We start from the raw sequence: 24,026 nt of genomic DNA, 5'->3' as shown, positions 1-24,026 counted from the left end.
AACCCCCCCATCGGTGGAAATCCGGCATCGGTCAGAGGTTTGGTCACAGCTTCTCGCAAAGAGGGGTTCCAACACACGTGGTCTCCTCCCTCCAAAATAATTCTACGAAATAAGGCTGCGCTTCAGAAAGCCTTTCAAAGCGACGCAACAGCTCTAGCAGCTGGGCCCAAGGGGCTGTGTTAAGGGCAGCTTTCTGCAGGTTCTAGGTAAAATAAAGAGCGTTTTCTCTCTCTTTCCTTCGCGCGCAGTCCTGACCTCGCCGGGTCCTTGCCGGGGCTGCTGAGGGCGAGGGCCGGGACCGCCGCGGGACGTGCTCTCTCCTGTTTTCCTGCGAATTACAGCGGTGGCCTGTCGGATCACCTCTCCTCCGCTCCCCCTCGCTCCACCGCCCGCAGCACGGGCTCCCCGGGACCGGGGGGGCACCGGGACGCGCAACCCCGTCAAAGGGGAAAGGGGGGACGGGGGCAGCAGGCTGCTTCCCAGCCGTCCCAGCTGAGTACTCAGGCGTCATCCATATTCCGGCTGGAGAACACAAAGTTCGTTATCACATCGTTACAACGCCAGGTGTAAATGACGATTCGGTACAAGAGCTCACGCCGCAATATTCTATCAGCTCTTACAAACCTCGGAATCTCTTGAGGGCTCTACCTAGAGAGACTCCAGGGCAGGCCCGCTTGGGGTGAGGTGCCACCCCAGGTCTCTTACGAGAAGATTATCTATAACAAAAAAGACAAAACGGTTTTGTGATTAGATTCATGTTTGTAAGTAAGCGCTTCGTTCAGAAAGGACAAAGGTATTTTTTTTGCTGGGCATTATGAAGGAATCATTTCATTGTACCGCGCATTTTAACTATTGAAAGACCTCTGCTTGCCCATTGCCCCCTAAAATTAAACCTGCATTTAGGCATCACGCTGGTGGTAGTGTCAAAAGCATATAAAACGTTTTTGGTGAATAAAAGCAGCAATAAGCACCATGTTCGAGGCTTACACTTCTAAAAATTCTGGGCCATAATCAGCGTTGAACTTCCCAGGAAAGCTGAGCCATGGTAGCGAAGTCAGTAAATACAAGCAGAAATTTTTCAAAACATCCCAGCGTGCGCCACTGGAAATACAATGGGTTTTCCTTCTGCTTGCCAGAGTTTGAGATTTAAGCCAAGCCTGGATCAAACCCCGCTCCCAGTGCCTTGCCCTCGTTCCGTGGCCGTGCCGAGGGCTCAGCGGAGCCGGGGGCAACCCCGGGCGCCCATCAGAGAGTGGCTGCAATGGCCCACGTGGGGCCGAGACATGAGTTTCTATGTGGAATTAGGTCATCTGGGCCTTCGGTGGAAAGGGAAAATTACATCACGGCAAGGTTGCTCCTCCTTAGATAAAAGGGTTGCAGCTGTTTTTCCCAGTAACCACCATTACTTCCGCACCTGGGGTCGCGCCGAGGGCTATTTTAATTAAACGCCGCCTCCCTCAGCCCGTCTGACCTCCGTGGGTGCCCAACGCGGGTTACCCCCACCCTCGGGGGCTGCCTGGGGCCGGGCTGGGACGAGCCCCCGCGCGGGGCCCGACCCTCGGCTTCCTCCCACGTGGAGCCCGCGCCGCCTTGGCGAGCAAGAGCTCCCCTTATTGAACTCCACTTACTGCACCCGCGCGACATGTGCAGCAGCAATTTCAGCAAAAGAAGAGCAATGTCACATCAAACAACAAACGCTAGGTAATGGCAGCACAGGTCTGGATTGATGGAGTCTGTATGCTGTCATGGCCCCTCGCAGCATCCACGGCCGGGGCGGAGGTGATGGACCAGCGCCCGCCTTCCTGCAGGTTGGATGAAGCTTGGTTGAGGAGCAGAGCCCAGGAGTCGTGCCCCACGCTCTGCCACGCTCAAGGACTACTCACTGCAGCAAATAAAAAGCTCTGTTTAAAATAACTAAATAAGGCACTTAAAGAGGTTTTAAAAATTGATAACTAAACGTAGCGTACGGGATCGATCTTGATTGCTGCCCAGGTGGAATTTCTGTCTTCTGGCTTTTTTCAATGAAGAAAACCCAACGCCCCAACCCGGCCATTAATGAGAAACGGTAAAGGCTTGTTAACAGCATCCTTTCATCAACCCAAGGCGCTGCCAGTGCCCCGCGCTCGCGTCAATTTTCACCTTGTGGTCCGGCTCCTGCATCCCGCCCCGCGGGCCGCCGCTGATGGAGCCCAGACCCATCGCCTGCCGCCGACGTCAGCTCCGGGCAGCTCCTCCGGCCCCCGGCACCTCCTCTGGCCCCCGACGGCTCCTCCGGCCCCCGGCCCCGCTTTCGGCTGCCACCCACACGTTACTTCACACGGGCCGGGGGCTGGTCTGGATCAGGCTTGGGGGGGGAGATCCCTCTCCATCACCGCATCCACGCCCGGACTGGGAAGGAGTAAAGTGGAGGTGGCTTCCCTCCGTCAGCCGTCAGTCTGCAGCGATGGGGCCAAGCGTGCCCCCTCCTCACCCGCCCTATGATAAGAATCTGCGGAGAAAAAAATGGGTTTTGAACGCTGGAGAAAAAAGTTTTAAAAAAATCGGATTTGCTCCTCGCTAAAAATGGCGCGCAACAAAACCAGCGATATTAAAAGCCAATCATCCGGAAATCCCAGATTTAAGGACAGGGAGAGATTAAAGGTTTTGCTAGGGCAGGTCTTCTGGGGAAAAAAAAAGAAAAAAAAGAAAGAAAGAGAAAAAAAACAGCAAAAATGCTTTTCCAAGGCACAAATTAAGCGTATTTAGTTGTTACTCATACCCTACGCGTGCTATTTGAAGCAAAAATAGCACCAAGCCCTTTGACAAGCTGTATTTGCACATCAGCGTAACTGAAATATCCTGTCTGCTTTAATGGCAAGTGAGGGCACTGTCAGTAATATTTTCCATTGTTTTCCAAGCCGGCCGCAGCAGCACGGAGCGGAGGGTACAGCCGCTCCGCCAGGGCAGGGCAGGCGGAGAGAGAAGCCTGGGAACGGGATTTCCATTCAATTTCTGTAGGAGTATAAAAGGCATTACAATTAAATCTGTAAATGCAATTCTTTGAGGATTTTTACATTCCTATAAGATTCTTACTGAGAAATTACTCTTGAAATAGTACATAAATCTTACAGGACTCCCCTTGGATTACTGCGCTTTAAGTTTTTAAGCAATCTTCCTACAGGTTTATTCTTTTACTGCATTTTCCTTAAAGAAGCAGATCTCCAGCACCACCTTTCACAGCACATAAACATTTTAATACCAAGTGTATCTCTGTGACCTGGCTGCAACGCCTACCGTAAATATTCTAATTTTAAAATTTGGCGAAACATGGGGAAAAATTTTCAAATGTAATAATCTGTGGTATTTCTAGAAGAAATAACGATGGGTGGCGTTAACAGGAACAGTAGTTTAACATTACTGCTCCTTGCCTATAACTTAATATCACTTGGAAATGGTCCTAGCAACTGCGTCACCGTCCCTTATTCGACTGATACAGCACATATCAAGTGCCACTTAAAAAGTGCCTGGCGCTTGAGAACTGCTTAGAAAAATTAAAGGGAAACTTTATGGGCCAAATCTTTCGCGCCCTGATCAGATGACGAATTCCTCTAATTCCAAACGAAGCGGTTGCATGAGAGAAGAAAATTTGGGTGCATATCTAAAAATGTCCCCAGCACGACAATGAATCGGTTTTCTGTTTAAGATGCTTCCAGTATGAGCTCATTACGTTGCAAACTCTGCCTGCATGAAAGTGATCTGTAACAATCCCTGAGCCTGGGGCCCTTTTCCATTTGCTATTGATACATGGGATGTAATCTGCATTTTTTCATTCCGGCGTAAAACAGTACGACCAGTGTAGCTGCAATTCTGCTGTAAATCTGATGCAGGAAATACAGCATAGTCCTGCGAAAATATTTCTGTTGGCCTTAGACCCGCTGCAGAGCCTGGTTTGTATGGGAAAAAAAAAAAAAAAGAGGGGGGAGGAAGAGAACGACCCACTGCAAAATCCAGTTTCTTCCACGGTCAAGGGCATCTATTTCATTTATAAATGTAGTTCCGCCAAAACAAATATTATTTTTGAATCTTTCATTATCTTGGTCTCTGGAAATGGGCTGGAGCAGCATGTGTGGGCATTAGCCGCTGCCCGGCCAGCTGTCGTGCCTGGCTGCGCCCCGGCTCAATGTCAGACCTTCAAAGCGCGGCGAGGCCGAGCCCGGGGAAACTCGATAGCGCAGAGGAACCCAATTCCGGGCGAAAAAGCACCGAGCTGTCTTCTGCCAGTGGGGTTTTTTCTTTTTTTCTTTTCTTTTTTCCCTTTTTTCGTGTTTTTTTTTTTTTCTTTTTCTTTTCTTCTTTTTCTTTTTTTCTTTTGTCTCTATGGACAGATCCTGCGACACCTGTATTTTCACACCTCCTCTTGCGCGCGGTGTCTCCCCTGGTCCCCGCTGGCGGGCAGGGGACAGGCCCCAGCGGCGGAGAGGCACGAACCCAACCGGAGCCCTCCTGTTTCTGGGCGTTATTTTATTTGGTATGTAATTTAAAAAAAAAACCAAACCAAACCAAACCAAAACAAGATTTTTGCCAATTGCTGCTGATGCGGGAGCGGGTCCTGGCAACGGAGGAGCCCCGTCCCCTGCGCCGGGGCGCCCTCTGTCGGGCAGCGCGGGCACCGCTGCCTCTCCCTGCCCATCCCTGCCCGTCCCTGTCTGTCCCCCCGCTTATCCCCGCCTCTCCCTGCCTGCCCCATCCCTGCCTGTCCCATCCCTGCCTGCCCCATCCCTGCTTGCCCCATCCCTGCCCCATCCCTGCCTGTCCCATCCCTGCCTGCCCCATCCCTGCTTGCCCCATCCCTGCCTGTCCCATCCCTGCCTTTCCCATCCCTGCTTGCCCCATCCCTGCCCCATCCCTGCCTGTCCCATCCCTGCCTGCCCCATCCCTGCTTGCCCCATCCCTGCCCCATCCCTGCCTGCCCCATCCCTGCCTGTCCCATCCCTGCCTGTCCCATCCCTGCCTGCCCCATCCCTGCTTGCCCCATCCCTGCCCCATCCCTGCCTGCCCCATCCCTACCTGCCCCATCCCTGCCCCATCCCTGCCTGCCCCATCCCTGCCCCATCCCTGCCCCATCCCTGCCTGCCCCATCCCTGCTTGCCCCATCCCTGCCCCATCCCTGCCTGCCCCATCCCTGCCTGTCCCATCCCTGCTTGTCCCATCCCTGCCTGCCCCATCCCTGCCTGTCCCTGCCTACCCCATCCCTGCCTGTCCCTACCTGTCCCTGCCCATCCGGTGCCCTCCGTCCCCGCTGCAGAAACTCGGAGCCAGACCAGGATTTGGCGAAAAAGCAGGTGTTTGCCTTGGAAAGGTGTCACCGCCCGGAACCCCGCGCTCAGCGTCACCCTACCTGCGACACCAGAGACACAGCCCTGAAAAAGCAAATGCCTGCAGAAAACCAGCGCGGGATGTAAATGGCAGAAAGGTTAAAGTTTACGTTTGCTACCGTGTTCTTTTGTTGGTGGCATGTATTATAAAAAAAAAATAAAATACACCCAAACTGTACATATTATAAGGCTATATTTTTATCTCGGGGTTCTGGTGACACGTACAAACCACTTGAGCTTTGCTTTCGTGGTTTATATTGCCACCAGAAACCCTTGATAAAAATACAGCTTTATATTGTACAGTTGGGTATAGTTTATTTTCTCCATATATCATATACTGTGTTTTATTTATAAACATACACAAAGACACTTGCACATGCAAAGCAGTTTTTTTATTGAAGTAATTCCGAGATATCAATAATGCTATATTAACTAACGCATCGTAACACAATAATTTCTGGGTTAGCAGCGGCCTTTCTAAAGAGACATCTATGAAAATATGATAAAACACATAAAAAAATCAGTATTTCCATGTTAGAATTTACGATTCCCATACTGAAAATTTCAGCTCCTGGTGGCTCGCACTTGCAGAGAACCCTGCTTAAACCACCTCCAAACTTGGCTTTAACATCTCTTCAACACTCGAATCCTTTCTACGGAGAGGCTACGGGAAACAAAGCTTCGCCTAACAGAGAAACGCGAAAAATCTAAAGGAAAAAAAATAATCAAAGGACGAAAGGAAACGTGCTGCTGATAAAGAGGCAACTACGGTGAGCTTGTCAATATTTCGCCCAACTCGCGCTAATCAAACTGCTTATTTAAAATATAGTTTTCATACAACTTGCCAGCAGCTTCTCTTGGCCGCTTTTCGCGCCACTCACAGGGGCAAAAATTTGATTCCTGTCTTTAGGAATTGAAAAGAAAAGCCGGGAAGAAGCAGCTGAACAGCCGCTGGCTTTTGCATCCATCCCGGCGCGTTCCGTCACCTCCCGTCGGGGTAAATCCCAGCTCGGCGGGGCAGGGACGAGCATTCGCGACGTCCCTCCCACCCCCTTATCCCTGCTTTAATGGACATTAAAAATAGAACAAAACAGGACTGGGGATGGGAACAAAAATCCATGCACAACAGGCCTGGACGGCTGTAGTCATTCTGCTGTAAAATGTAAAAACAAGAAAGGGCAGACGAGCTGCATCCCCCAGGACGCATCCCGCTTTTTTAATATAGTGGTGCCACCACACATTTCACTTCGGATGTTGCATTATATTTCTGTGTCACTCAAATATTTACCATTTTCCTGAATTCTGCTGGGTGCTCGGAGAGCTTGTTATAAGCCAAGTGGCGGCGGCGGTGCGTCTGGGCTGGTTAGCAGCCGTGGCTGAGCCGCATCAATATGCGATCTTCTCTTTCTGGAGCTTCTCGTGCGACAAAAGCCACTCTTTCATAAGGTTTCCTCCTCCGTAGTGGCCGCTCCGCCCACTGCTGCAAATCACCCTGTGGCACGGGATTATAATCGGGATCTGCAAAACACACAAAAATAAGGAAGGGAGCAAAGGGTGAGGGAAAACGCCCAGAAATCCACCACTGAACCAGGAGCCGTCGGCCGCCAGACCAGGAGGGACAGGGATGGAAGGAGCCACGTCGAGGACCACCCTGGTGGAGCGTTGGCCATGGCCAAGGACGGCAGTGGTGGCACCGGGGCCATTCCTGTCTGTAACAGTGCTGAGCACTGGGAAGATCAACCCAGTTCTTAGGAAAAAATAAGTATGCATGGAAATTTTAATATATAAAAATTATGTGAAGTCTTAAAAGTGTAACACCCATAGGACTTGGGGGTGCTGGGGGATGAGAAGCTCAACACGACCCAGCAACGTGCGCTGGCAGCCCAGAAACCCCCCGCAGCCTGGGCTCATCCCCAGCAGCGTGGGCAGCAGGGCCAGGGGGGGGTTCTGCCCCTCTGCTCCGCTCTGTGAGACCCCCCTGCAGTGCTGCCTCCAGCGCTGGGGCACCAACAGCAGAAGGACACGGAGCTGTTGGAGCGGGGCCAGAGGAGGCCCCGGAGATGCTGGGAGGGCTGGAGCCCCTCTGCTGTGGGGACAGGCTGAGAGAGCTGGGGGGGTTCAGCCTGGAGAAGAGAAGGCTCCGGGGAGACCTTCCAGCCCCTTCCAGTCCCTCAAGGGGCTCCAGGAAAGCTGGGGAGGGACTCTGGAGCAGGGAGGGGAGCCATGGGATGAGGGGGAAGGGTTTTACACTGAAAGAGGGGAGATTTAGGTGAGATATTGGGAGGAAATTCTTTGCTGTGAGGGTGGTGAGCCCCTGGCCCAGGTTGCCCAGAGCAGCTGTGGCTGCCCCATCCCTGGAGGGGTTCAAGGCCAGGTTGGACGGGGCTTGGAGCAACCTGGGCTGGTGGGAGGTGTCCCTGCCCAGGGCAGGGGGTGCCACTGGGTGGGCTGGAAGGTCCCTTCCCACCCAAACCATTCTGTGACTCTCTATATACAATCCCATATACAACCCCCCCTATACAAAATCTCTGCAAGAAGCTGATGTTCCTGCCCCATGCCATCCCCTCCAGCAGCCCAGGGTGGGTGACGAGGCCCCGCAGAGCCCAGAGACACAGAAGGACGGGCTGACAGAGGTATGGGACCACCATTAATTATCATCCCAGGATTAGGAGAGGCCGCATTCCTGGGGGAAACCAGAGCACCGAGAAGAAGCGCTTGCAGGATGGAGCTTCCCGCGCCCCGCTCCCCTGGCAGACTCTCCTCCTCTCCCCACAGCACCTCTCCGCGCGCCGCTGAAAAATCCTGGAGAAGAACAAGGCGCTATTTATTATTTAACAGCGAGTCAATCCAAAATGGGTTGTGAATTTTTAAAACGTACAACAGGAGTGAGTTAATTCACACCTAACCAATTCAAGAACTTTTTTTTTTTTTTTTTTCCCTCCTGCCTTCTACTTTGTATCATTTATAGCCAAATGTCACGGATTCTGAAAAATCAATGCAAGAAGTTACATAATGGACTGATAATGTAGAGAAGTACATAAACGCGGGGTGTTTTTTTTTTATTTTTTTTATTACAGGTGATTATCATAGTTGAAGTACACACCATAAAAAATGCAATACATCATCTCTAATCACGCCGTATGTGTTTTGGTAACTGCATAGTAACTCGATTGCAATGATAGAGCTGTGAAAACAGTAACTCACTAAAAAGTGCAGTTTTCACAAATTTGGGTATTTTAAGTCAGAGAGTATAATTTATTTATATATAGACACGCAGACAAATTAAGTACTTCACACTGACTTATTTTAATCCCAGTTAATAGTTATTTCAGTACCGTTCAAGCTGTGCCTGGGACACAGAGACCCCAAAGCGAATGGCCAGCTACTGGCCAGACCTTTGTAAATTGGGGTTTTTGGGGGGGATTCTTTTGTTTTTGTTAGGTAATTTCAATGGCTGGCATTTAAAACCTCGGCCTGAGCCCACAGGCTATCACATTAAACGGGAATACACATAGGTGCTTGTTGTTAATCAAGGTTTAATAAAAAATGCTTCTAATAGCTGCTTTATCTGGAGCTGGCGATGCCACAAGTGAATTATACACCCGTGACAAACTCCAGTGAGTACCAACAAAATCCTTACTCCAGCCCGTGCCATCCCGCGCTTGCTTTATGGCTTCTTTAAAGAAGTTGGGTTTCTGCAAGCGTTTTGCTGTTTTGGGGTGTCTCCGTCTTTCCAACCCACGCGCACGGGTTACTGCAGGCAGATTTTCTTGAGTGACAAAGCCATAACAAGCCACAATAATACATTATAAAAAATCTCCAATGTTAATTTGCAATTTTTAAATATATATAGAGTAAATCAGGATATTTTGACGGTAAGGCTATAAATCTCGCTACAGACAGGGCCAAACCCTCTTTCTGAGCCAGTTCCCTGCAAGACACTCAAACCTGGGGGGTCCCTGCTCTGGGGAATTTTGTGAGTTGATGGCTTCTCCTGCTAAATTTTGCGAGAAAATGGAAGGTGTGCCCAAATGGGGAAAAAAAAGGACTTTACTTTCAGGTGGCGGGAGCCGGCACACCACGCAGGGTCTTGGATGGTCCCAGGTCAGCGCAGGAGCCGTTCACAAACTCAGGGATGCGCAGCTGAGGGTCACCATCGTGCAAGAAGAGGAAGGTTTGCAATAAATGCAGCTTTTTTCCATGCCCGAAATAAAGAATTTCATACCGCGTCTGTCCTAACACACGCGAGCGCCCGTACATCACCCTCTGCAGCATCGGATGGAAAAGAAAACGCGGTACAAAGGCTGTATCGGCGCCGTAATTTAGAAATATTGAATATTGCTTCAGTTTGGCTTAATTGTGGTGACAACTTTCAGGCTCCTAAAATAATTAAACCTGCTAAAATTTATTAGGGCCCTAAGGACATTTTAGAGGGAGTACTACCCTAGTCTGGAGCTTTAATGCCTCGGCTACATTTAATGTAATTTTTATCAATAACCAAGCAGCTCATAATATTATAGCTCCGCTGAAATCTTCACGCTGTGAAATCTAATTCATCTCATACGCGAATCCATCACTTACACACACCCTACCTCCAACGCTACGAAACTTCCAAACCCACAGATTTGTCTCCAACAACAACAACAACAACAAAATAAACATGAAGGGACCCTCAGATCAATAACGGAGTCCCTCTGATTCGGGCACCGGCTGAATATTTTCTCCAACTTTGCTTTTGTTCTTCTGGGGAGAGGCCCACAAGGGAAAGAGCTTGTTTTCACTCGCAGCCTCATCAATACCTAAATCCTGGTGAACAAGTGACACTGAGAAGCTGTAATCAATAGCTCCCTGTGCGTTTTTTCTTCTGGTCAAATGGTTCAGCGCTACTGACAGCCCTGACACTCGGAACATGATGCTAAATCTTTATCAACAGCCATCTGGGTGAGTGGCAGAACAAGGCTGGGGCGGTCATTAACGCTCGTGGCAATCTGTGAATAAACTAACTCCTCGAGAACGCGTTTGTTTAGGGAAGAGGGGAAAAAAAAAAAAAATGGTGGGGAAAAAAACCTCCCCGCGCGAGGCATCGATCGCCTTTGAAGTGCATTTAGCAAATTCCGTCGGAGGATGGAGCGCGGCCACGCTCCGCTCGTTAGGAGTTTTCCGTTGGAGGCGCGGGAAACCTGCCCGTCCCCGTCCCACCACCCTGCGGAGGGGCTGGGGACCGCCAGAACCTGCCCAACTGTCAACACCCGGCCAGCCGGAATGGAAACAGCTGAAATACCCCCTTACAACACACAACAAGAAGCACCACGCTTCACAAATAAACCACCTTTCGGTTTGCTCATGTCCTGTGCCTTTTTCTCCCCCTCTCCCTCGACAGAAGCGAGGTGTCCCAGCCCGGGGCCCGGGCTGTTGTTGGCCACCCCCGGAATTAACGCACAATTAGTTTTAGGTGTCCCCAACGTTTCACATCCATACTTCTAAATGCCCCGTTACTCCTTCCGATCTCCGACGTTTAAAACATTTTGGCTGAATACTACCCTTGGCGTAGGACGGAGGGACAGCAGCGTCCAGTCGCACACTTGGCTGGGCTTTAGCCTAAAGCGTAACACAACCGTGAGAAGATAAAAAACAACGTACGCCGCTACGACCGCCGTCAACAGAGCGCTGAAGACGTCTTATTTAAGGCACAGAACAGTCATTTAGGATGGCCTTGGACTAATCAGCCCAACATTCGCCATTTCCCATGAGTCTCTGTGATTTCTTTTTGATCCTCCTATAGTAGTCTAATGAGATTTTTAATTGAACTTTATGGGTTCCCTTTGAGGACCACAGACCTTGCAATCAATCTGAACCGCAGTAAACTATTTGAAGTTTTTCTTACGAAAGGTGAGCCAGCCCCGCCATGTCCTTGGCATAAATTGAGGCAAAGATGTCGCACCTTTCAGCTGCTGCTGGCACCTATTCCACCTTCTCATAAAGTTGAAGGTCATCGTATGAATTATGTGAAGCAACCCAACTACAAAGGGAAACCTGTGGAACGCGCGCGTCCAAAATTAAAGACCAACCACTGATCTCTAGAAGGGAGAAATGTTCTGGTATTTTGTGGGAAAAGGTGAGATACTGCATTATATCAACGTGTTCGAGCAACAAAGCAATGCCAGGCTTGGTTTTACTTCAAATGCTCATTTTTACTGTTATTACTGTCCCCATTAAATCATGTTTATGATGTAGGCATCATGTTTATAATTTAGTCCTTTAATCACAGGAAGCATCTCAAGGTGCAAACTTATTCTGATTTTGCTGTTTTGCACAGCTTCTGCCCCAGTCCTTAACAGAAATACTCACTTTTATTTCACATGCCCAACAAAAGCATTCACTAGTTTCAGCTTCTCCCCTGCAGACAAAAATCACTAATCTGCTGCTTAACAAAACACTGTCTTTCTGGAAGAATGTCAAAGTGATTGCTCCTCAAAGCCAGTGTTTCTCGCCCAAAGCCGGGGCTGGACGTGCGGCAGTTGTTACCGCCACCGCTCTTTGCCTTCTGCGCCGGGACGTTAATGATGCCGCAGCCCAGACGACGTGTCCCGTTTAACGAACTGTTTAGTTAGATTCAAAGCTCAATATCTCATCTGATAAACCGACTGTAAGTGTGTTTATACACGCGCAAGGTTCCCGGGCACCCTACGATTCTAGGCAGGTAGCACACTGCCACAGGAACTCCCACCATCTCCAGTGGGTTTAAGCCTCTAAGCTCAATAAAGAAGTACACCCTCATATTTTAAGCGTATATCAGATTTTCCTATGAAACAGTACATAGGAGCAGCATAAAGCTACGTTTCGTCAATACACTGTATTGTACTTGACAATACAAACTATTTTAATATGATGGAATGCTTTCCAATATAATATGGTGTACATTAAGATAAGGCAATACAATGCAAACCTACAGGAAACAGTTCTCAAAGAATAACAATAGAGTGTTGTGCAAAAGGATATGTAATTGCTACCGCCTAGAAATGTACCCAGCTTTGCCCTCAGGCTGCAGTGGAGCAGCAGCATCCAAAGTAGCGGTAACAGCAGGTTGTGGTGTGAAAATTCCTGCTTTTTCCCCTGTGAGGAAGGATGAAAATAGTTCTGAAAATACCCAGCAAAGCTACTGCAATTTTTTTTTAAACGGGGTCCTATCTTATTATTCTTATTTCCCATCCCATACTTCGGCTGCAGTGTTTTCTGTCCCCAGCAGAAAATTTTTAAGCATGTTACAGATAATAACGTATAGCTTTAGGGAAAAAGAGCTGTATTAATAGAATACCGCCCCAATATTTCACAATAGAAAGCTGCTGATAAAAAATAATCAGTACTGTAATGACGGCCCTGCCTGTTCCAAAACACATTTTTATCACTACACATCTCCGGTAGTTAATCTGTGATTTCATGCGTATTCCGCACGCAAACACACACATCGTCCTTTTGTACTTCAATGCGAGCACCTATTCACTGTGTTGCTTGTTATTTCCCATAGAAATCTTTACATGGTCCTTCAGACCTATGAGGCAGAATGTGCAGGTCAACTATGCGTAATATGCAGGTTGATTTTATGAATGAGGAGAAATATAAAGATAGCATGTGGAACTGCAAAAAAATCCTCACCTTTATTATGTTTGTATGTAAAGCCACCGGCTCTCATGAAAACGGATTTTCTAACCCACTTTGCAACTACACGTTGCAGTCTCATATGTACCTTATTACAGGACCTACTGAGAGGACGGAATGTAAAAACAACAGAGGAGGTGAAAGATTACGGCAGGTGTAACGCTGGAGAGGAGGAGAGGAATTCGGGTATGGAAAGGCACGTGTTGCCCAGGGCAAGTGGTAATGAGGGAAAATATGTTGGAGCCAAAAAGGCCACCGTGATGTTAATAGAAATCAAAGTTTTTTATTGTGGCCTTTCGGTACATAAAGGGGGGGCTTATAAGAAAGATGACGACAAACTTTTTAGCATGGCCTGTTGTGATAGGACAAGGGGGAATGGCTTTAAACTAAAAGAATGAGTATTTAGACTAGATGTAAAGAAAAACTTTTCTACGGTGAGGTTGGTGCGGCCACAGAGGTGGGAGATGCTCCATCCCTGGAAACATTCCAGGCCAGGTTGGACGGGGCTCTGAGAAACTTGGTCTCGTTGAAGATGTCCCTGCCCATGGCAGGGGGTTGGACTAGATGGCCTTTAAAGGCCCCTTCCAATCCAAACCCTACGATTCCAAATTCAGCTCCAAAATTCTATGATTCTATACATGATTTAAAATCCCTCCTCTTCCACATTTCCAAAACCTTATCCACGCCAGAGAGGATGGACTGCTGTTAGCACGACCAAAGCTACTCACACCCTGTCCAAATGGTGTCCATGTTGGGGGATAAAAGACTTCCCTCACCTCAGAATATATGAGAAAGTGTGCGAACAACAAAGTGTGTAGAGGCTGACGAATTAAAAGAAGCGCAATGTTTCTTTTTCAAATCTAACACCATAAATGGTAGGGAATAAATCACATTAAACTGGGTTGTGCATTATTGCTGATTAAAAACATTTACTGACCTTATTACTCATGGTAGACCAGTTTTCATAGCAGATAAATTTAATCTAATGACATTTAGCCCGCAAAGCTCTCTAAATCCACCGTCTTCCATCAACTTTATTTAAAAGTTGACACGAACTTACGGGGTTGCTCCTCATGGCTCCTCCCACCGCTCTCGCCGCTCTGCTGTTGCCTGCCAGCTCCGCTAACCGCTTGTAGGAAACGGCCTCTCCAAACTTCACGTCTCTCAACAGGGTCCGCAACACTTGTCCGGTGAAGGAATCTGCACAGAAGAGGAAGCGAGCGCAGTTTGTACGCGCGGCTGGAAAAACCCGAGATGAAATATTCAAAAAACCCAACGCGAAGCGGAGTCTCAATAGCAGCTCTCTAATTTAAATTTCAACAGCCCCGATGCACCGTCCTGTTATTGTGTCCTATATTACTACATTTAAATACATGATTATTAGAGAGAGCGCTTGAAGTAACCGATCACTATAAAAAAAGGATTTAAGGCTTTGATTTTCCTATATTTTTAATTTGCTTCGAGTACAATTATCCTGTTAACTCATACAATGTGGTTTTTCCATTAAATTGGCAGAGTATAAATTAGCATAGAGTCAAATTAAAAAGGGAAGAAATAACCGGCTCTACCTATTTTACAAAGCCCTGGCATCTCCAGCTAATTTCCAACTTCAGCTGGGACGCGTGGCAGAAGAAGCCCTAGAGCCAGCGGACTCGGTATTACCCTGCCTGACTGCATTTTATAGCCGAGACCCCCGAGCTACTGCTCAGCACCGCAGCCATTACCCAACGTAAGGACTCGCTGTGACCTTGGGCGTACGGCACAGCCCTAACGATACCGGGCGCTGGGGAAAAAAGCCAAAAAAAAGAAAGAAAGAAAGAAAAAAAAAGAAATAATGTATCTCCCATTATTTTAATTTTAATTCGCCAGCAAATTGCTTCTAAGTGTTCCAATTGCTGCAATAATGAATAAGCAAACGCACCAGGACCAGCTTTCTCCGGCATCTCAGGGTTTTCCCTTCCCAAACCGGGATTATTTTACAGGAAGGAAAAGCCGTAGTCGCGTTTGGATTTTAGTCGGGTTGAACACCTATTGCTCTGCCAAGGCACTCGTAAAAGCTTTGAAGATCTAACTGGTGAATAACTTACGGAGAGGGGCAAGCTGGCAAATGAAAAAAAAAAAAGAAAAAAGGAAAAAAAAAGGAAAAGAAACCCGTTCCCCCAGCTGAGAGCTTCAGTCTCCTGCTTTGGCAGAGAAACAAACTGATTAAAAACATTTTCTTTCTTTAGTTGTCAAAAAAGACATTGATTACGTTACATAGGAACATAGCGAAACGTGATTTTGTTCTTAAAGGAAACCCATACACCATTATGTGTGTGTTAAATAATAAAAATCACTTCTTAACTGAAGGGAATGATAATCACTTCATTGAAAAAATCTGTTTAGTCTTTATTATAACATTAAGCAAATTAAACATCAGCATAATCCAGGTGATACGAGAAAAGGGTCATCAAAGAAATTAACTTTGTTGTTCATTAATTTACATGGATTAGTAGAGGGCAAAGAGATAGCAAATCTGCTCTAGCTTTTTATGATATAATTTCAAACTGTACACCATTTGTGGCAGTAGGGTGACTTTGGGGTTAATCAGACTGATTTGTCCTTTTAATTGCTTTCTATTCAAAGAAAATTCATTAGATAATGTTCTCTTCAAAATTCATGAATCAATTTAACTGAAGAAACCACATTAACAGCTTTGGGTTCATTAGCACAAGCAGTTGTGTTACTCGCTGATTGCTAGGAGGGTTTCCTTAGGCAAACAGATTTTGTTTACTGTGATTCCTTCAGAAAGGTTTGTTTCAAATCAAATTGTTCCTTCTTATTTTTTTAACCTTCTTTTTAAGCCGGCAAGATGAGTGTTAACCTCGCCTGCTCAGGGGTCTCGGGGAATTACTGCCTGATGTCATCTTCTAAATCAACGAAGTGACTGCGCATCGCCGGGGCCCGAGTCCAGAAAGTCCCCTTTTTTGCCCTCTTTTTTGGCAGGACGTGATGGGGCCGTGACTTTCGGAAACCTGTCGGAATAGGAGGGGAAGCGGGGGCAGCTCCAGAGTCGTTGTCCCCCAGCAATACCACCCCTGTGCCAAGCGATGCCCGAATTATTGGGGACCTTTCCACAGGCTGAGAGAGGGACAGAGATGACCCTCCTCTGGCAAGCCGGGGCAGAGATTATCCTCCCTCCACAGCCACCGGACATTTTTCATGGGAGAACATCTACTGTCTCTGCACCCACATAAACCACTCGAAGTTATAGTTCAGAAGAATGAAATATTTAGCAATCATGCACATCATTTTACAAATGTATCTGAAAACTCAATTTCATCCTGTAGGGAGCAAATGCATTAATTAGTTTAAGCAGCTCTAAGAGACGGTGCCAAATACTGTTATTAAACTGTCTGCAAGTGTGAGTGCCTGTAAGCATAACCTGCCCAAATTAGATGGCTGAACTTTCACCAATTTTCAGCGTGTGCCAACACTTTACGCTGTTAAATATCATTATAAAGTGCTGTAAAATACGCACATAAAAATTAACACACACACACACACACACAAATTCTCTCACTACGTACCTCTGCGAGCTGAGGACGCCCACGTCATTCCGGAGTGGCAGATGCCAGCAGAGCGATGGCTGGACTGAACCACATCATCGGAATGGGAAGAGCAGAGGTTTTCTCTGTCCTCTGCTCCCACCTACACTGTCCGTACTCCCTCCCTATGACCAGGCTCTGGACTGTCCTCTTGCCAAGGAACACGTGTTATGGCCAGCAACCTGTGTTGCTAGACGCTACTTCTCATTTAAATCAGATTTTACATCCAAATACATACCACACCACCCTGGCAGGGCAGGGGTGAAGGTGGACTGAAGGATGGGGAAGGGACAGACCTGCAACTGAGTTGGGTTTTGAGGTCTCCACAGCCCTGAAGACCCATTCCCACCTCCAGCTGCTACGTCCATAGCACTCGGGGACCGCAAGGGTAGTTGGGAGGGTTTCATAGAATCAAAGAATGGTTTGGGTTGGAAGGGGCCTTTAGAGACCACCCAGCTCCACCCCCCTGCCCTGGGCAGGGACACCTCCCACCAGCCCAGGTTGCTCCAAGCCCCGTCCAACCTGGCCTTGAACCCCTCCAGGGATGGGGCAGCCACAGCTGCTCTGGGCAACCTGGGCCAGGGGCTCACCATCCTCAGAGTGAAACATTTCTTCCTTGTATCTCTTCTAAATCTTCCCTCTTTTAGTTTAAAGCCATTCCCACTTGTCCTGTTGCAACAGGCCCTGATAAAATGTTTGCCCCCAGCTTTCCTGGAGCCCCTTTAGGGGCTGGCAGGGGCTCTAAGGTCTCCCCAGAGCCCTCTCTTCTCCAGGCTGAACAGGTGATGGGTGAAAGACTTCTTGGATGCTTTCCTCCTACAGACACCACCACTGCATTACCCACTGGTCAAAACCCTCATTATCACACATTACCGCCAACACTGCCAGGTGCGTGGCAAACTGGCAAAGCAATGCACCACCACGCCAAGGGCGGAGGCGCCAGGTCTGATCTGAAATTAGTATTTCCAGGTAAGTTATAAGCTGTTAAAAAGTAGGACATACCCCAAAGCTCCTCTTAACGCCTAAATGCTTCAGAAGTCACTCGCAACAGCCCACTAGACTTATATATTACGTATATGTATCATATTAATATATTATCTATTTTTTTACTCTCTCTCTATTATATATTAATATATATATTACTTATATAATTACGTATTATTACTTAGACTACATATTCTTCATATAGACACATTACACCCGTGGGAATAACAGAGTGAAAATCAAGTTTACTTGAACACCAACTGTATCATAACTTCTAGCTGAAGGCGTCCATTAGCACAAAGAAATTCAGTCCTGCTCTACTATCCAGTAACGCCCTGCCAGAGCACTGATCGTGCCACCCCGGGGCTCAGCGCCCGGGCCGGGCAGGACGGATGCTGGGGGCAGGACGGGGTGGGAGGAAGAGCGGAGTCACCATCGTTGGTACCCTGCCGCCCCCCCCCGCCCCTCCCTGCTCCGTTCGTGGGGCACGAGGGGGTCGCGAGAGGCGCAGTCTGATTTCACATCCTCTTTCATCCTTCTGATTAAGAGCGGTTCAAGACAGGCCATTTTTTTCCCTGCTCCTCAACCCCGATTGCTGGGAACGTTAGTTTTTCTGTTTGTTGTGGTTTTTTTTTTTTTCTGGGATTTTTGGTTGTTTTCGTTTTGTTCTCCCCCCACCCCGCCCCCAAAAGGGTTTTTGCAAATGCAAAGAAACACTTATAAATACTCAGCCATTCTCGCCAGCTCTTTCGCAGCCTGTCTGGGGTACCGCACAGACAACTTTATTGTTTGTTTTTACACTGATCAGTTTTCCCTGTTATCACTATTGGTAAAAAAAAAAATAATAAAAAAATCAAGCGTAACGCTGCAAAAACACTCCGGTTTGTCTACAAAGCAGCAGTTCCCACAGCAGCACGAGCTTCCACCTCAGAAACATAATTTGGCTCTTGGACCTTGGAAGAACACAGTCATATACAAACTGAAGAACTTTTACTGTGTAAACGGTTAACACAAGCAAGAGTGCTAATTTTTAGCAATTTTGAAGCCCCTTCACTACGGAGCAGGCCGGTAAAGCCGTATCAAGGCTGTCACCTACCCAGCAAACTGAATAATAACCATCACCACCGTCCCAGACTGAACTAGCACGGCATATGTGAGAGAGACAAATGCTTGTCTAAGTCTCTTAACCGTTTAATTGTATTTTGCTCATGTTATGAGGCAGATCAAGAAATGCTTTCCTTCCCTTCTACAATGTCTGCGAGTCCCTGACCATTGGTACTCTACGGTAAAAAATGCAATTACTAGCTGCTATTAAAGGCTTACTGGGAATATAGATTAGACCGTTCTGTGCTAGTGTATCCCCTAAAATAGCCCAAACATCTCACTGCAACAGAGACGAAGGACTGCTTGAAATCAGGGTGCTGCAACCATCTTGCCTAAGTCATTGAGAAAAGAATATGAACTTTCCTTGTTGCTGTCTGCACGCCTGATATCGATATATTACAGAGACAGAATGTGCCCAACTGAAAATAATACACTTAAACTTTACCTTTATGATTGCCTAAACAGCCGAACCAAAGCAATGACCCTGGCCATTCTGAATGACCGAGCTTTATGAATGAAGACGCAAAAATAATCTAATTATTATGTCCCTGCCCAGGGCAGGGGGGTTGGAACTAGATGATCTTTAAGGTCCCTTCCAACCGAAACCACTCGATGATTCTATGATTCTATTTTAAAGTATCTGTTACTGACTTTACAGAATCCATCCTCAACTTTATAGAAAAAAAAATGTATTTATAAAAATGAAAGTGACAAAAATTCCAGCAAAATCATATTCCAACAGGTAAATAATGTTGGGATTAGACAATTTATTTACCTGAATTCCACCTCTAGTTAATCCAAGACCTGTGAGAGCTCCTCTGTGCCCTTTATTATGGATATACAGTTAGACGAAAATTCCTTAGCTAAAAACGTGGCAATGCCATTTACAAGACACAGACCTAAAGGAAATCCCCCGCCTTAAAAGCATCAGCCTAAAATTATTTTTTTTTTAAAACATTTTTGCCGAAAACTTCCTTGCAGCGTAAAATTCACTCGCTCATCAGGTCTGCTACTGAGCACAGACACACAGTGCCCTGCGCACCCATTTCCCCTCCTGACGCGCCTCGTCTGAGCTCGTACCGGTGCCTGACTCGGGTTTCCACTCTGCCCCTGCCCAGCCTGGCTCCACCGAGGCTCTGCCCACCCCTCCAAAACCAACGTCTGTAAGTGGTAACCGTCACGTTGATCCTTTCCCACCAGCGCCCCATAATTGCATCGATCAGGCGACTCATGCGATAGTTTCCCACACTCTGTCTTATTTATGATTGCATTTAATTAGCTAAATTAATCATAGAATCATAGAATAGTTAGACCTGGAAGGGACCTTAAAGGCCACCCAGTGCCACCCCCTGCCCTGGGCAGGGACACCTCCCACCAGCCCAGGTTGCTCCAAGCCCCGTCCAACCTGGCCTTGAACCCCTCCAGGGATGGGGCAGCCACAGCTGCTCTGGGCAACCTGGGCCAGGGGCTCAACACCCTCAGAGCGAAAAATTTCTTCCCAATATCTAAATCTCCGCTCTTTCAGTTGGAAGCTATTACCCCTCTTCTATCAATATTTATACCTTAAACATATCCCCTTCATCTCGTTCAGATCTGACCCCATGGGACCGCTGGCCAAGAGGAGTTGGACCTCTTTGTGCCACCCTCCGCAGGGCAGAGCCACCGGACCGTCATGGACATCACACCTTGACTGCAGCCATATCACATTTTTTTACGTTTTTATTTATTTACTTTATTTTTTCTCACAAGCATACCCCTACTCAATGGATCATAACAATGAAGTTGTGTTTCTAGCGCGTATTTCTGTGGCACAACTAAAGGGTTGATATTCCCTCAAAACATGTTGCATTTTTCCACAATAAAGAAAACATTCTACATTCACTCTACATCTATCTTCAGATAAATTAAGGTCAACTGCAGTGCATTTCGACTACAGAACCATTCCAGTAGATGTCCGAAACTAATGTTCAAAAACTGAAAAGCCCAAACCACCCCAGCAGGCAGCACTGACAGCAGCTGAATTTCAGGGCTCCCTCCAACGCACGGTCTTTGGTGAAGGAAAGCCCTTGCAGCAGCCCCTGCAGTGCCCGTTTCTGCCCCAGCGCAAGCCCCGCTCTGCCTCCTCTACTATCTTCTGAATTTCTCTGCGCAAACACTTGCGTGAGCAAATAGAATCACAGAATCATAAGGTTGGAAGGGCCCTCTGGAGATCATCCCGTCCAACCCCCTGCCAGAGCAGGGTCACCCAGAGCAGGTGGCACAGGAACGCGTCCAGGCGGGTTTGGGATGTCTCCAGAGACGGAGACTCCCCCACCTCTCTGGGCAGCCTGTGCCAGGGCTCTGCCACCCTCAGGGTAAAGAAGTTCCTCCTCATGTTTAGGTGGAACTTCCTATGCTCAAGTTTGTGCCCGTTACCCCTTGTCCTGTCCCTGGGCACCACTGAAAAGAGCCTGGCCCCATCCTCCTGACACCCCCCTTTCAGTATTTATAAGCGTTGATAAGATCCCCCCTCAGTCGTCTTTTTTCCAGACTGAAGAGACCCAAATCCCTCAGCCTTTCCTCATAAGAGAGGTGTTCCAGTCCCCTCATCATCTCCGTAGCCCTTTGCTGTCCCCTCTCCAGCAGTTCCCTGTCCTTCTTGAACCGGGGAGCCCAGAACTGGACACAGTACTCTAGGTGTGGCCTCACCTAGAGGAGGGAGAATGACCTCCCTCCACCTGCTGGCCACACTCTTCTCAATGCCCCCCAGGATGCCATTGGCCTTCTTGGCCACAAGGGCACATTGCTGGCTCATGGTCACCCTGTTGTCCACCAGGACTCCCAGGTCTCTTTCCACAGAGCTGCTCTCCAGCAGGTCACCCCCAGCCTGTCCTGGTGCAGGGGGTTGTTCCTCCCCAGGTGCAGCACCCTACGCTTGCCCTTGTTTGAAGACTTAATGCAATTCCAAACATCAGGGCATAAATACCGGGCAGCCCATATTAAAGCCATTAGGGCAGACGAGAGCATTGGACGATGTTGCTCAGGTGTCACCTCGTGCTCTCCCACAGGGCACGATGTTCCCCTTCCTGAGCAGCACAGAAATGTGGGCTGGGGGTGTGTGTGCTTTGGCAATGCTTTTATGCCTATGTATGTATGTGTTTGCAATATGTAATATAACAAAAAAACCCCACAACTATAATGTATAAACATACTATACACCTGTATCACTTAAGTGAAAAATGTACCAATATGGTTTCTTTTAACATATATAACGTTCAGGTTGGCTCGCATTAAGTGGCCGAGCTACGTTAAAACCCAATTAATGGGAGCTGTTTCTGATCTGTAGTTTAACACAGTTTTAAATGCAGCTCCCCTCAGACTGCTGAAGGGGTTGTGGGGCCAAATTCTATCCTTAGAAGCAAGGAACTCCCCCTGGACCTCATCCAGCGGTATTTCTGCAGGTTAAACTCCCTGGAAGTCGGTGGGTGTTTTACTCCAGTGGTAACTGATACTCTGACCCATTTTTTTTTTTTTTTTTGCTTTAACAGCAGTTTGCTACGCACTTGCAAGGGCAGACGATAGTTTTAGGGCGGATGGAAATGAGTTGATGCTCATTCCCTGTCTGTGGCGTGTCCAAACTTCCCCAGATCCCCACTTCCAAATTCAAACCCAAGGAAGGTTTTATGCAAACTCCTTAAGCATTAGCAACTTGATCCAAGCTAAATACCCACACCGGCCTTCGCCACGACATCCCCCAACAGGCTGGGGCTGGGTTTGGGAGCCCACGGACCGGTTCGGATGGAGGGAATTGCAAAGCACTTGAGAAGTCCCTCCTGGGCCCCGGCGCAGACCGTGCCCTTGCGCAGCGTCCCCTGCCAGGTGATCTGTGCAGCCGCCTGCAGCAGCCGTGCAGTTAAATGAAGGAGCCACCTAATTATCCTCTGAGCTGCAGGTAATACACCCAGCTGCAACTGCTACAGGAGAGGAGAACAAATGCTCTGGATGAAGGGACAGAGAAAATACCCGTCTCTTCCCAGCCAACAGGACGTGGCAGGCAAGTCTCACATTGCTGAGGGGGGTGGAGGTAAGCAGAAAAACAATTTATTTTTCTCTGCCACCGGTTCTATGCCGATTCCTGAGAATCCAACCCATTTTCCTGCACTAAGGTTTCCCTACCACACCTGTACTCAGAGATCCAGACAGCCGCCTCCTCCTCCTCCTCCTCCCCAGCACTGTTTCCCTACATTCCCTTTTTTCCCTGCCACTACCCCAGTCGCCGTTGGGCCCAAGGATGCTAAATCAAACCATAAACACAAGCATCTTTATTTAACTGCTGTTACCGACTCGTAACGACCTGCAGCGGGCATCTCCCCACGTCTCAGCCTCCTGTAAGCCCCGTGGGTGGAAAACCCCAAGTTCCTTCTTGAGCTTCACTCTCCTGTTTTGATCACCCAAGTTGTGTCACTTGTGAATTACTGAATGAGGAAGTTCAGAGGGACAAGCCCCCTCACCATGCGTGTAAATGATGCAGGGCCTCCTCACCGCAGCGTGCTGGAGCCCAGCGCTCTTCATCCCCACCCGCATTAAAAACGGGCACCTCCTTCCATCGAGAAACCAACCAAACAAGGGCGACGCTTGATGAAAACAGCTGCAAAAACGTTCAATAAATAGTTTCCCCCAGAGTCTCTCACCACCCCAACCCTTTCAGCGCACAGCGGGAGGTGACGACACCCCCGGCCATGGTGTTCTCCATCCACATCTTTCCCGCGCCAAAGCTGCCGCTGGAGACCCAACGCCGCTGAATTTTTCACCTGCACGAATATTCCAATCAACACCCAAGCTGCGAAAAAGCCTCCCGCTTCCGTTTTCCATGTTTCAGCCATCGAGCAGATTTAAGAAAATGGGTACCGCGAAGAGTTAAGGCCGCATCTCCTCATTTAAGGCACCCAGAAAGCCCAGCCAGGTTCGGCGTTACTTCACTCTCACGAATATAAATGCTCCGACGATCTCGGGCTCGTTCTTGGCGCATGGGAACGCAATCTCATACCTCATCTTGCCGGGAAGTATTGCAGCATGAGCCTCCAGAAACGAGTCCTTTGCCTGGCGGAGGTGCGGGGGGCGACGGGCTCTCCCCAGGTGAGGCTCGGCGAGGCCCAGCAGGCACAAAACCCACCCCCAGCACCAACGCTTATGTTCCGCCTTCCGCTCAAGTCAATTATTTTAACATCTTTTTCATTATTTTAAATTATTTTAACATTTTAAGCGTTTAGCTTAAAAAGGGAGGGGTGGGGAAAAAGCTTAAAAAAGTTAAGTCAGTGAGTACAGAAATGATATAGTGCTCCTAGACCAGAAACGCCTGAAA

General features: G+C 48.1%; 1 protein-coding gene across 10 annotated transcripts in view; it reads right to left on the bottom strand.

The window, feature by feature from the left end:
• Positions 1-24,026, bottom strand: part of MGMT (O-6-methylguanine-DNA methyltransferase) — a 202,007-nt gene that overhangs the window by 23,569 nt on the left and 154,412 nt on the right. For 4 of the 10 annotated variants that reach the window (XM_054205613.1, XM_054205603.1, XM_054205605.1 and 1 more), the window contains exons 5-6: positions 14,071-14,210; positions 6,643-6,872 (exon numbers count right to left, since the gene is read on the bottom strand). In XM_054205613.1, coding sequence (XP_054061588.1) covers positions 6,741-6,872; positions 14,071-14,210 — 272 coding nt within the window. In that variant the 3' untranslated portion in view covers positions 6,643-6,740. Of the gene's footprint in view, positions 1-83; positions 717-1,677; positions 1,803-2,139; positions 2,489-5,746; positions 6,873-14,070; positions 14,211-24,026 lie in introns of those variants that run through there. The other 6 variants (XM_054205608.1, XM_054205610.1, XM_054205607.1 and 3 more) reach the window with 6 other exon arrangements.

Source organism: Rissa tridactyla, chromosome 6 (assembly GCF_028500815.1).
Source record: "Rissa tridactyla isolate bRisTri1 chromosome 6, bRisTri1.patW.cur.20221130, whole genome shotgun sequence".
Taxonomy (NCBI): domain Eukaryota; kingdom Metazoa; phylum Chordata; class Aves; order Charadriiformes; family Laridae; genus Rissa; species Rissa tridactyla.
Note: the sequence above shows the minus strand (reverse complement) of the source record. Positions and strands in the feature narration are given on the sequence as shown.